The 14,540-nt window shown below is 44.0% G+C and overlaps 1 protein-coding gene across 2 annotated transcripts in view; it reads left to right on the plus strand.

Moving 5' to 3' along the window:
• The window catches only part of LOC147109531 (spectrin beta chain, non-erythrocytic 1-like), a 490,086-nt gene that overhangs the window by 289,454 nt on the left and 186,092 nt on the right, over positions 1-14,540 (plus strand). For both annotated transcript variants that reach the window (XM_086003569.1, XM_086003568.1), the window contains exons 13-15: positions 1,859-2,009; positions 4,135-5,005; positions 6,866-7,003. In XM_086003569.1, coding sequence (XP_085859695.1) covers positions 1,859-2,009; positions 4,135-5,005; positions 6,866-7,003 — 1,160 coding nt within the window. The remainder of the gene's footprint in view (positions 1-1,858; positions 2,010-4,134; positions 5,006-6,865; positions 7,004-14,540) is intronic.

Here is a 14,540-nt window from a genome sequence, read left to right on the forward strand (position 1 = left end):
CTATTAACTTAGAGACCTTGGGTTCTGTGGCTCCACTCCTCCTTTTCAGTTAGACGTCTCAGCCGCCTTCCTCCTCTCCACCGACTTCCTGCGCTCACCAAATTCCTCCACTCTGCTTGCGATCCACTCTGTTTGCGTTCTCCCAGCTCTGTCTCCGAGCTCTGTGCTCAAGCTCTCGAGATGACCAATACCTCTTTTGAAAATAAAAACACAACATAACTGTTAGATCCTTTTTTATTGCTCATATTCAGATTTTTCTCTAGATTAGACATTTAAAAAAATGTATATACAATAAAGGCACTGGCCTAGAAATTCCCTTGGGTTTGCGCCCATTTAGGGGCGCAAGAGTGGGTTGCGCCGGAAGTTGCGTCGCCGCTGAAATTAGGTGGGCCTTTAAATCGGCGTAAGCCGGTAGCGCTGCGCCGGCACCGATGACGTCATCGGTGTGCGCAGCGCCCCGGTACCGCCCGAAACCACGCCGATCCCCATCTTCAGTAGCGGCCGCCTCTTCCCTGGCGGCCGCTAACAACTTTTTGAAAACCTGGCCGTGCTGCAGCCTTAGAGGCGCTATTTAAAGCGGAGGTGCGGCCGGCCGCTTTTTCGGCGGCCGCCTGCCCGCACCTCCTTCCCCGGCCTCCTCCACCCCCCCCCCGTGGCATTGCCGGCTGGTTTCCGTGGAGCCCGGCACTTCGCCGTTGTGCCGGGCTCTTTTGCCGGCACTTTCAACGGGGCTCCGGCCGTTGCAGGCACCTCCCCCTTAAGAGAAGGGGGAGGCCTGCAGTACAGCAGCCTGCCGCTCCGCATCGGGTGGCGCAGCAGGACCGGCAGCGCTGAAATTCACTTTCAGCGCCCCAAGCGGGGCGGGCACACCCTGTACCAGCGCCCGCTTCCGCTTTGGGGCGCTGAAAGTGAATTTGGGGCGGGCACAACTGGCTCGGCGGCAGGCGCTAAATTTCCGGCGCAAACGTGCTGGCGGGGCGTCACCGAATTTATAGGCCACTGTCATTACCTTTTCGAACCTGACCTTCAGTTAATGTTAATTCAGCTTTCTCCTGCTGTCCAACTCAGTGCAAGGGAGTAATGAGCAGAATGTAATTATCACTAATGATTATTTGTAACTGATTTTCTTTAAAACGAACAAGTACTAGTTATATCATCTGGTCTTTGAAATGTGAATTAATTATTCCTTCCCATTTCTTATCAGATAATACAGATCCATATAATTACAAAAAGCTTGTGGATCTCCTGTGATAAGTTTGTGAGGATAGGGGCATTATACCACATAATGCACAATTTAGTGAATGTGACAGAAATTTGCACGGGTGACATCTGAACTTTGATGCATGTGCTTTAAATATATGTAATATTTATAATATATAGTTCCAATTAAAGGTTTCAAGGTGTCTACTTGATCTTTTAAAAAACAGATACCTTTCTGATTAATTACGTATGGCATTACATTGAGATACTGGCTGGCATTGGTATCGTTTAAAAAGCCTAAAAAGCAAGCTTATGAGGCTTATTTTTAGAAGAATCTGTAGGAGGAGAGAAAAATTAGGGATGGGGAAAAGAACTAACTTATACTCTGTCCTGATTAACCTATTTTTATACTGGCAAATCTGTCAATGGGGTTCATAAAGTAAACCAACTACAGCATTACTGACGATACTTATAGTACTTAAAGAGCAAACTTTTTCCAGTGATAATTGATCTGTTGAGAAGTGCTGAAGATCTTTGTATGCGTTAATGTTTAACTTATTTTTAATTTTAGAAACAATGACATTTCTAATTTATGTATGCGTGTGTCTTTTAATTGATATTTAGTTACTTTAGAAAGCTAATGGTTTATTTTTTTCAGGTACGACTGCTATCACAGGATTTTGGTAAACATTTAATGGGTGTGGAGGACCTGCTCCAGAAACATGCGTTGGTGGAAGCTGACATTGCGATTCAGGCAGACAGAGTGAAGTTAGTCAATGCAGGGGCACTCAAATTTGCTGAAGGAGAAGGTACATATTGATTGATGTAATAAAACTCACTACGCATTTGGTTTGAGCATAAAACAAGGCTTTAATCAACTTGTTTCAGAACATGGAGGTCTAGTTGTACTTCACTAGCTCCTTATCTTACAAAATGTCCCTGGAACGCTGGGCCCACGCCCGAGTATTTATACTCCTTGGACGGCGCCACCAGCTGGCCGTCCAGCATTATTTCATGAGTAGTTTCTTGATGATGAGATTTATAACATTGATGTTTCTTTAAAGTTCTCCATTTCACATACTGTTTAACCTTTTTGTAATTAAACTGGGTGAAAAGGGCCATCAGATAATTGCTAAAAGCAACTGCAAGCCATTGATTTTCAGTTTTTGTTGCTGTGCCTATTTATGGAGCAGTTTCAATACACAGTATGTGTGTGTATAAAGATACAGTATATGTATGAACTTGTATAACCTCAGGACGTCCAAAAGCGCTTCACAGATAATGAAGTGTTTTTTGAAGTCACTGTTGTATTGTTGGGAAAAGCAGCAGCCAATTTGCACACAGCAAGGTCCCACAAATAGCAATGTAATCATCTGTTTTAGTGATGTTAGCTGAGGGATAAATATTGGCCATGACACCAGGGCAAACTACCCTGCTCCTCTTCGAATAGTGCCATGGGATCTTTTATGTCCACCTGAGAGGGCAGACGGGGCCCTGGTTTAACGTCTCATCCGAAAGACAGCATCCCGTATTATATATTACTCATCAAGTTGAGCTGTCTTAGTATTGAGGAATAGGGCAATTTTTAGTTTCTTCCACACACTCCCAGGTCAGGTATAGCTTGCATTGTACTAAGAATGTGTCCCTTACTTCACCAGTATAACTTCCAATTTACCATATCAGGTATCTTTGTGGACTTTGCGCAGGATTGCCATTTTGGTGCTAATTTGTGCCAAATTGTGAGCATTTGAAGGTCAAGGACTTGGGTTTTATTTTATACCGTGCTACTCTCTAGAATTTTAGAAAAAAGACCACTAGATTAAGACTGCCTGAACTCATTTCACTTCAGACCCTTACATCCAGCAAAAAAAAAAGATTTAGAACCTATCGGTCTGGACAAGATTTGGGCTCCCAGAGGTGAAAGTACAGTTTTGTTACTTATTATTAAAACTGAAAAAGCTAGCATCCTTTTTTTTGTTGGCTATGGTGTGGAGCTGCATGACGTGTAGAATATATTCTGAGGATCTAGCAAAGTCATATTGGGCAAACAATAATGGGAAAGGGTTAATGAGGTCTTCAGTAATTTTTTGTTGGTCAGAGTTGCTGATGATTTGGTGTGTCTAATTTTTCAGTTATCTTAATATTTAATTTCTAAAATATAGAGAGTAGCATGGTATGAAATAAAACCCAACCTCACATCAGTTCACATCATGCAATTTAATTTCAGGAACTTGATTTCTCATAATACTTGCTGCCAGTATGAATCCCCTCATAATCTGTTGAGTAGAATAAAATTACCCTATCTGCTTGACCTGGTCAAGCTATAAGGAGTATAGTTTAAAGACACAATACATCCAGGGGGTCAGATGATGCTGATCAATTGCATGGAGCTCACTCATTCAGCTTGTGGTGTCCTCTGAATTCTATGATATGTTACTGACTTGTTGCCTGTCCTGTGTTATCCTATATATAACCTTCAAGCCTTTGTATTACTCCATATGTAAATACGCCATCCTTTGTGCTATTATGTTATAACTCCAGACATGATGTTGTCCTGTGATTATGGTTTAGAGGCGGTAGAGGTGTGGTAAACCACTGTTTGTATTCCACTGTGTACATGCCTGTACATGTCTCGGCTGACTCCTCCCACGAGTCCAGGTATAAAGGTGACTGCTCCACAGTCCCTCTGTATTCTGGACCGGTCGACCACTCGAGGCACACCTTCATTCTCTTGTTGATAAAAGCCTGTTAATTACTCGCTTAATCTTAGTCTTTTGAGTTATTGATAGCGCATCAAGAGGCAAATCAATCTCAAGGTTTCTGCTAACTAAAGTTGATTTTTTTTCCCCCATGTTTTTGCGAGACCAAATTAAGTTAACTTCCACAACATTTTCAACAAGAGAACCACTGATTATCTGTGAATCTCTTTCCCAGGTTACACACCTTGTGATCCCAATGTGATCAAGGACCGTGTCAACCATCTGGAACTGTGTTATGAGGAGCTTTCTGTATTGGCAGCTGAACGGAAGGCCCGCCTAGAGCAGTCCCGTCACCTTTGGAGGTTCTTCTGGGAGATGGCTGAAACTGAGGGCTGGATTAGAGAAAGAGAGCAGATCTTCTCTTCGCAGGATTATGGGAAAGATATTACCAGTATTATGATTCTGCAAAGCAAACATAAGGCGCTGGAGGATGAGTTGGGTGGTCTCGGCACTCATCTGCAGCAGACAATTAAAGAAGGCAAGGACATGATTGCAGAGAAACATTTCGCTTCACCCGAGATCAAGAAACGAATGAAGGAAGTCCTTGATATGTGGAAGGATCTGGAGGAGTTGGCTGCTTTCCGCAAACAAAATCTTCAGGATGCACAAAACTTCTTCCAGTTCCAAGTGGATGCAGATGATACCAAAACTTGGTTACAGGACACCTATCGCATCATGTCTTCTGATGATGTAGGTCACGATGAATTTTCAACACAAACACTGGTGAAGAAACACAGGGACCTTACAGATGAAATCATGAAGTCTGGGACAGCTATTGATGCTCTAAATAAACAGCTACAGAGCCTCCCAGATGAATTCAGGAAACTACCAGAGATAAGAGATCGACAGGGGGCGATAAAGGAGCTATATGCAGATCTCGTAGCTCTATCGGATCTACGGAGGCAGCGATTGCAGGATGCCCTTGCTCTCTATATAATGTTTAGTGAAGCTGATGCATGTGAATTATGGTTGAATGAAAAGGAGAAGTGGCTGGAGGGAATAGAGATTCCAAAGAAACTAGATGATCTGGAAGTAGTAGAGCACAGGTACAAACTGAAAATGCAATAGATTCATTTATTTACTTTGTATGTTCATTAGTATTGTTTAAGTCAAAGCCAATACTCTCACAGATCTTCAATAGTTTTAATTGACTCTTGGGAGGGCCATGCCAACCATGGTGGTTGTAATCACCCTGAATGATACATTTAAAATTCTGAGTGTTTGGAAGGTACACATTAAACAACCTGTGGGTGCTTCATAATGAATGAGCCTTATTGAATTCATGTCCCAAAGTTGTTAATAATGAGCAAATTAATTGACAGAGAGCAAACCACTTTAGGATTATGAAATAAAAACAGAAAATGCTGGAAATACTCAGCAGGTCAGGCAGCATCTGTGGAGCGAGAAACAGAGTTAACGTTTCAGGTCGATGACCCTTCCCCCGCCCCCATATAAGCTTATACAGTTGACCTCTTTGTATATCTTGAACCATAGTCTAGAGCCACTTTCTTTAGCTTGCACCATCCTCTATTTAATTTGATGTACCTGAGAGTGATTACAAAACAGTAATCTAATTATAGCAGGTTATGAGTGTGTCAAATAACATAATAAACCATAGTAAACAACTGCAGATAGTTTAGAACCTGCATCTGACCCTGAGCTTGCGTTACAGCCTTACAACCATTCTCTAGTATTCCTTACGGATTACAATATTTCTGTTTGTGATTTTATGCAGGGGAGGCATTCTTTGGTCAGTTCTGTGCTGGCCGCACCTATCAGTGTGGTGCTGATTGTTAGTGCATTTCATGTTCACTGAGGCTATTCAGTAGAATAGAGAAGGTTAAGGCGGGAACTAACAGATTTTCAAAATGTTATTAAAAGTTTTAAAAAGATAAGTAGTGAAAAATTGTTTCCACTGATTGGTGAAACAGAAATAAAGAGTCAAAAACTCAGGATTATCACTAGTTGGAAAAAATGAATTGACACGGGTTATTAGAATATGGAATGCTTTGTCACAAGTGGCTATTAATGCAGCGACCATTTAAAAGGAAATTGGATAAGTATTTGAAAAGGAAGAATAAAAACGTTTATAATTAAAGTCAGATATAGCACTTGGGTGGATAGTTCCAGTTGAAGAGCTAGTACTGGACAGATACAATAGGGGTGTTTTTAACCTAATTCGCTGGGCGAGCAACCCACAGGTTCAGATGGAATGCCAGTTTTACAACCTGCCCAATATTACTCTCCATTTACTTCAAGAGACAGTAAAATCGGGTGGGGTGTAAAACTGGCATTGCACCTAATCTCATCAGTTTCCTGGTGGATGGGTTAGGTTAAAATTGCCCCACCTTTTGTGCTGTAATTGTTATGATTCTATATCCTAGATATTTGATGAGCAGGAGGAGGAATTATAACATTCTAACTGTAGGTTTAGCCAAAGTTAAACTGCTGTTCATCACCAACAAATTTACATGCAATACAAAGTATAAATGCATTAATGGAGCAGTTACAAGCCAGTGATCTCATCACAGCATTCAGGTGCATTAAAAATTGTAAAGGCGATATTCGAATGGTTTGCAATATTATCAGAACCCCACAATGACATTACATCTTTGAAATTGCTGCATGGCACCCAATTCTTTTTAGAGGTTTATGACCAGTCATGATGAACGCATTTTGTCGTGGGTGCATGATGAGCCGCATACTAATTTATTGGGATGTAGTTGCTGCAAGTTCATTGAGTGGTGATCATCAGCACCTTAGCAAAAAATGATGCAATGAATATGCATTACAATATGTTAATATGTTATATTAAGAATCTTGGAAAAAGTGCCACCATGCTCATTGTGATTTCTAAAAGTATGTCATAAGCTACATTACTTATTGTTTCCTCACACTGTTCTTAGATTTGAAACCTTGGAACAGGAAATGAACAATTTGGGATCTCGGATCGCTGAAGTAAATCATACAGCTAACCACCTGGTAGAGAGTGGCCACCCTAGTACGCAAGAAGTTAAAGAATGTCAGGATCGTGTGAACCGCAGGTACGCCCTTAATTTGTTGCCATTCACCACACATAGTGGGCAGGATACATAAGTGGTTTGTTGACCTGGAAAAGAACATTCAGAGACCTAAGAAGATGATGAAAAAAATACTATTCATCCCATTTAACTCTACGTAAATGATCCACGCAGAGACTATTTTCCTCTTCCACATTTGGTTCCAAAAACAGTTCCCCTTACTGGATATGACCATTTCTTTTTTTACATTCTTCACTTGAGTCTCAATTCGTTGCATTAAGTGAAAGCCTTTTTATGTTTTTCTTTTTGGGTGTGTATTTTGCTCTTTTCTCCAGTAGTCAGGTGCCTAATTACAGACGTCTGCCAAAGCTGTTTCTGAACTAACTACAGTATAAGGATATGTGTGAGAGTTGCTTAGCATAATGAGTGGAAAAAGACCATTTGGCCTAACAAGCCCACTCCATATAGAGTTCATGAATAATCATTCTATCATAGATCTATCTCCTAATTGAAGGAACACCAAGTTCCTTCCCAACCTTCCTTGGGGAAAATAAATCAAATTGTGCTATTGAAATCTCTATCACTCTCAATCCCTTTCTCAACAGCTATTGCTGCAGCTTCCTTTTAAAGGTGTTGATCTGAATCAACTATGTTCTTTTGTACAATTTTAAAGGGGGTGCAGGAACGGAGTCTCCTGGGGGTGTACATACACAAATCTTTGAAGCTGGCAAGACAAGTTGAGAAGGCTGTTAAAAAAGCAGAGAGGATCCTTGGCTTTATAAACAGAGACATTGGGCCCGATATTTATGGGAAGGGTGCAGGGGCGGGTGCGATAGGGCAGGGGAAACCCGGCTAGGCCGAGGACGCGGAAGTCCCGCTGAATTTAGTAGTGGAACCTCATTATAGTTTTTATTTTCCATTTCCCGCCCGGCAGCCGGCCAAATTGACTGGCTGGCCAGCTGCTCGGCGAGAAAACCAGCAGCAGGAAACCACAGCCGGGGATCCTACAGGACAGTCCCGGCAATTAGGAAGGAACTACAGATCGGGGCTTGAGGGTGGGGGAGGAAGAGAACTGCAATTATAGAAGATAGGAGTAGGCCATTCGGCCCCTCAAGCCTGTTCCGCCATTCAATGAGATCATGGCTGATCATCCAAACTCAGTACCCTGTCCCTGCCTTCTCCCCATATCCCTTGATCCCTTTAGCATTAAGAAATATATCTAACCTCTTCTTGAATATATTTAATGAATTGGCCTCAACTGCCTTGTGTGGTAGAGAATTCCACAGGTTCACCAATCTCTGGGTGAAGAAATTCCTCCTCATCTCAGTCCTAAATGGCTTACCCCTTATCCTTAGACTGTGACCCCTGGTTCTGGACTCCCCCGCCATCGGGAACATCCTTCCTGCATCTAGTCTGTCTAGTCCTGTTAGAATTTTATAAGTTTCAATGAGATCCCCTCTCATTCTTCTAAACTCTAGCAAATATAAGTCTAATCGACCCAATCTCTCCTCATACGTCATTCGTGCCATCCCAGTTATCAGTCTGGTGAATCTTTGCTGCACACTCTCCATGGCAAGAACATCCTTCCTCAGATAAGGCGACCAAAACTGCACATAATACTCAAGGTGTGGTCTCACCAAGGCCCTGTACAACTGCAGCAAGACATCCTTGTTCCTGTACTCAAATCCTCTCGCTATGAAGGCCAACATACCATTTGCCTTCTTAACCGCCTGCTGCACCTGCATGCTTACCTTCAGCGACTGGTGCACAAGGACACCCAGGTCTTGTTGCACTTCCCCTTTTCCCAATCTATTGCCATTCAGATAATAATCTGTCTTCCTGTTTTAGCCACCGAAGTGGATAGCCTTGCATTTATCCACATTGGGCAGATGCACGGCAAATGTGGTATAATCACCCAACCTGTCCAAATCATACTGGAGTTTCTCTGCATCCTCCTCACAGCACACACGCCCACCCAGCTTTGTGTTGTCTGCAAACTTGGAGATATTACATCTAGTTCCCTTGTCTAGATCATTTATATATATATTGTGAATAGCTGGGGTCCTAGCTCCAATCCCTGCGGTAACCCACCAGTCACTGCCTGCCACTCGGAAAAAGACCCGTTTATTCCAACTCTTTGCTTCCTGTCTGCCAACCAGTTCTCTATCCAAGACAGTACCTTACCCCCAATCCCATGTGCTTTAACTTTGCACGCTAATCGCTTATGCGGGATCTTATCGAAAGACTTCTGAAAGTCCAAATACACCACATCCACTGGTTCTCCTTTATCTATTCTACCAGTTACATCCTCAAAAAATTCCAGTAGATTAATCAAGCATGATTTACCTTTTGGAAATCCATGTTGACTTTGTCCAATCCCGTCACTGTTTTCCAAGTGCTCTGCTATTATATCTTTTATAATGGACTCTAGCATTTTCCCCACTACCGATGTCAGGCTTACCGGCCTATAATTCCTCATTTTCTCTCTACCACCTTTTTAAATAGGGATGTAAGGAGCCAGAGATTGGGGCTTGGGGGAGGGGCGGGGGGTGCGGTGGGTGAGGAAGAGAGTGGCAATCGGGAGAGGTGAGCCAGAGATTGGGGCTTGAGGGTGGGGGGAGATCGGCAATCGCGTCAGAGAGAGAGAAAGGCAGTGGGGAGGTTGAAGGCTTCCTTGAGGGGCTGAGGGGAGCACTCCTGCTACTCCTGGCCCACAAGGAGTGCCGTAAAAGGCACTTACTTTCTGGAGCTGACAGCTCCCGCTTCCATTTCCCGCTTCAGGTTCCCCCTGTTAAGTTTAAATCAGGCCGTGTAGCTCCCTGTCAGTCCCGCACAGCCCGGGACCAGAAACTGGGAAATGGGCCACACATCCAAAAAAAATTACGGGGAACATTGCTTCCCACCATCATATGGTCAGAAGTGGGGATGTTCGCTGATGATTGCAGTGTTCAGTTCTATTCGCAATTCCTGAAATAATGAAGTAGTGTGTGCCCACATGCAGCAAGACCTGGGCAACTTCCAGGCTTGGGCTGATAAGTGGCAAGTAACATTCACTCCACACAAGTGCCAGGCAATTATCATCTCCAACAAGAGAGAGTCTAACCACATCCCTATGACATTCAATGGCATTACCATTGTCAAATCCCCCACCATCGACATTCTGGGGGTCACCATTAACCAAAAACTTAACTGGACCAACCATATAAATGCTATGGCTACAAGAGCAGGTCAGAGGCTGGGTATTCTGTGGTGAGAGACTCACCTCCTGACTCCCCAAAGCCTTTCCACCACCTACAAGGCACAAGTCAGGAGTGTGATGGAATATTCCCCACTTGCCTGGATGAGTGTAGCAGCAACAACACTCGAGAAGCTCAAAACCATCCAGGACAAAGCAGCCCGCTTGATTGGCACCCCATCCACCACCTTAAACATTCACTCCTTCCACCACCGGCATACCATGGCTGCAGAGTTTACCATCTACAAGATGCACTGCAGCAACTCGCCAAGGCTTCTTCGGCAGCAGCTCCCCAACCCGCGACCTCTACCACCTAAAAGGACAAGGGCAGCAGGCGCATGGGAACACCATCCCCTCCAAGTTCCCCTCCAAGTCACACACCATCCTGACTTAGAAGTATATCGCCGATCCTTCATCATTGCTGGATCAAAATCCTGGAATTCCCCACCTAACAACAATGTGGGAGCACCTTCACCACATGGACTGCAGCGGCTCAAGAAGGTGGCTCACTAGCACCTTTTCCAGGGCAACTAGGGATGGGCAATAAATGCTGGCCTTGCCAGCAATGCCCACATCCCATGAATGAATAAAAAAAAGACTAATTAAAACAGCTTCTCAAAAGCATAATGACAATGCTATGGAAATGGTCTGCTATATTTACAGAAAGCTTATGATTAACTTAATGCTGATAACATTTCAGTAATACATTTGACTGGTTTATTATGAAGCAGGACTTACATCTTGGGACTTGACAGCTCTTTGACCACCTGTTCTACAATATTCATGCACACAGCTACTTTCTATTGTAGACATCTGAAGAAAATTAGCCACGAGTTGCTATGCTGTCAGCTGAATTCTGTTGCACATAAGACAGCTACCTCAATTTGTGGTGAAATCATCTTTAGATGAAGCATCACCATTAAAATAATGTTTACAGCCAATACTGACGTTGTTAATGGCTGTTTTCTTGGCTTTTTCAAAAAAAGTTATCTGTGAGGCAATGAAACAAACATTATTCATTTTCAAGTGCAGAATTTTGTTTTTCTATTTTCACAGCAAATCAAAGAACATGAAATGTGTTTAATTGTATAGAGTGCATTAGCCCTGCAGAAGTCTTAGCCTGTCACTGTCTGGTCTACCTGGGATAAGTTAGCTGAGGTGATTCATTAGCATGCCCCTGCCTTCTCAATCAGGTAACACCAATCACTGCCCAGTGCTGGTAGTTTAGAAAAAAGAAAGTGTGCCTGTCTATGCCATCTGGTAAGAATGCGGCGAAATTGGATGCCTTTGCATCTCCCATTAGCGCCCCCGGGCGTGGCGCTAACATCGACTCCTGCCATATTCGGTGTGAGTTTTGCGGCGGCACTATGGTGTTGCCCCCCGATCTCCTTCGCCTGAAGATCATGACGTCATCACTGTGCTTAGCGCCCCGGACCCAAAATTGATTTCCGCCCCCTGCAGTAGCGCCGGTCGAAAACACCGACAGCTGCAGGAGGCGTGCATCGGGCGGCCGGCCGCTTTGGGGGCGATGATTAAAGACGAGGTGGCTGAGGTAAGTTTAAAAATAACCCTACCTTTCTTGTTCCAGATTTTTTCATGGGTTCCTGCCCGTGATCGATCAGCCCGGCACTCGGCTTGAGTGTCGGGCTGATGGCGCGGGATCGCGGCCGCCTTGGTGGTCCAGGTAGGTACTTTTTAAATTGCAGAGCCTGCAGCGATGGCTCTTCCCTTTACTGGGCCGTGCAGCGCTGCTGAAGTCTCCACCCCGCCTACTGCCGATTGCGCTCCAAGAAGGAAGTGGAGCGTTTGATTTAGCGCTCCAATTCCTTCTTGGAGTGCAAACGGCGAATTTTTCAAAAGTTTGAAATCATTAGCCCCTGGCGCTAACTTTTCAAACTTTTAAAAATGAGCATCCCAAACGAGGCGATAGTGAATTTCTCCCCCCAGTATTTTGTGCAGGAAGATGTGCTAAGCGGTGTTCTGCCATGTCTCTGTTGGGGTGTCACAGTTTGGGATTCACTGATCCACTTTTTCACAGAAGGGATTTGGACATGACCTATGTTGAGATGTGTTTTTTTTTAGCAAAAGCTTGCCTCAAACAAGCTTAGCTTCCCATGACAGCCCCATGCTGAGTTGCGGATCACTAGGCAGACAAATGACAATCACAACCTGAGACGGAAAGTTCTCGAAGACCCAAATAATCATGATCCATGTCTGGTTATTCAGAGCAATGATTTGGACCTTTAGAGTTGGAATTTTTTTTTGACTTGTCTGGGGGCTGTGAGAGAGGCTTTTAAAAATCAGAACACAGACACCATGAAGAGCTCGTGGAAGGCTGTAAAGGGAGGAAACTGCTTTCCTGGGCACCAGGGCAAGGCACAGAGAGATTGTGCTTTGATAAGTTGAGTTAGATGATTCACTGGAGTGGGCCAGCACTCTCATCTTCTTTATTTTTGCAATAGTATGTGAACAAAAGCTGTATCGAGCAACTCTCATCAATCTCATTGTTCTGTGTTTTACCTACTGTGGATAAAACAGCTTACAATTCATAACACATGTTTATGAAAAACAAATTATGGCTAACAAATTTATTGAAATTCTTTCAGGATGTATCAGAATGGGTGGATTAGATTAACATGGTGGCTGTTGGATATCAAGACTGTCAGAGACATTTGTAACATGCCTCTGAAGACTCAGTATGCTAAAGTGTTCAACATGTGGAACAGACCATCATAAAAATCATAGAATGATACAGCACAGAAGGAGGCCATTCAGCCCATCGTGCCTGTGCTGACTCCTCTGCCCTTTCCCCATAGCATTGAAAATTATTCCCCTTCAAGTATTTATCCAATTCCCTTTTGAAAAAAAATTGGACCTGAAATTGCGGGTCGGAGGCTTCCCACGGGTGAATGCCTCCGATCCGCAAGGAAAGTACGCAACCACCTGGTGCCTCCGTATCTTCGGACTCTTGCGGTTCGCAAGCGTCCCTGGGATCACGTGGGCCGGCCTGGGATCACGTGTGCCGGCCCAACCAATCACAAACGGGGATTCCCATTATGCTTATGGGAATCCATTTACGTACAGACTCCCCATAAGCATAATAGGACTCACCTAAAAAAAAAAACACACTTTCACACAACCTAAATAAAAATAAATCACCACGAGAGAAAAATTTGGTTGTTCTGCGCCTCCCATTAGCACCCTAAGAGGGCGCTAATGGGGCGCAAAGCAACTAGCGCCCGGGTGCGGCAATGTTTGTGCCACTCGCGAAATTGACCAGACATTTTGCGGCGGCGCTAAACGCTACCGCTAAGATCTCCTACGCCCGCAGATCATGACATCAGTCGAGCGTGCAACACCCTGGTAGCGCCGCGGACCGGATATTGAGTGGCGTCCCCTGCCTTACCGCCTGCCGCTAGCAACGATAGGTTGAGGGGAATGTTTTGCAGTCGGGAAGCGACTGGGGGAGCGCTATTTAAAGGCGACTGCTTCCTGCCTTTTTTTGTTGGTGACATTTTTGCACCACGCATTCAGAGAGAGACAGAGAGATAGACTTCTGGAGAGATTCAACGCTGTGTGAAGGAGTTTTGGGTACTGAGCAGCACTTTGCAGGTTCATTTTGATTTGACCTTCCTTGCATCGATTTAGAAGAGACTATGGGGACTGCACTCTGAGCTCTTTCCCTGGGCCTCTCCATTGTTCTTTCCAGCAGAATTGATGTACAGGTCTTTCAAGGCTGCAATGAGCAGGGTGTGGATGGAGAGCAAGATGACCCTCCCCTTTAAGAACTGGCCGGCGCTAATGTGTCTGTGTTCCATTGCTGACTGACATCACCTGAGCTTTGCCAGCGCTCTGAGGTAGTGCCTCGCTCCTCGGTGTTAACGCTTTAAGAGAGGTGTGTAGCACCTGATTTAGCACTCCAATCACCTCCAGGGGCGATAGAAGCCAAGTTTGCAGTCGGAGGCGATAATTAGCGCCAGGCGCTAAACTTTGCTTCCGGCCGATAATTGCGCCCTAAATGGGGCGATACCGAATTTCTCCCCCCACATGTTAAAAATTATTTAAGATACAATTAATTTAAACATTTAAAACAAACATTTAATTTTTTGAAAAATCAATTTAAACATTTTTAAAGGGACCAAAAATAACCTGAACTAATTTTAAAGGTTTAGAATGTTTAAATCATTAAAAAAACATTTTAAACCCTTATGCTAGTAAAAGAAGGCCCTACACCTGCTTTTACCAGGCGTAAGAGTTTCGTGGGCATTCACTGGGCAGTAGTTGGGCAAATAGCCCAACTCTCCGCCAGCGAATGTCCATTTCCTG

This window comes from Somniosus microcephalus, chromosome 12 (genome assembly GCF_052327205.1).
Source record: "Somniosus microcephalus isolate GS21.2 chromosome 12, FLI_Smic_1.0, whole genome shotgun sequence".
Classification (NCBI taxonomy): domain Eukaryota; kingdom Metazoa; phylum Chordata; class Chondrichthyes; order Squaliformes; family Somniosidae; genus Somniosus; species Somniosus microcephalus.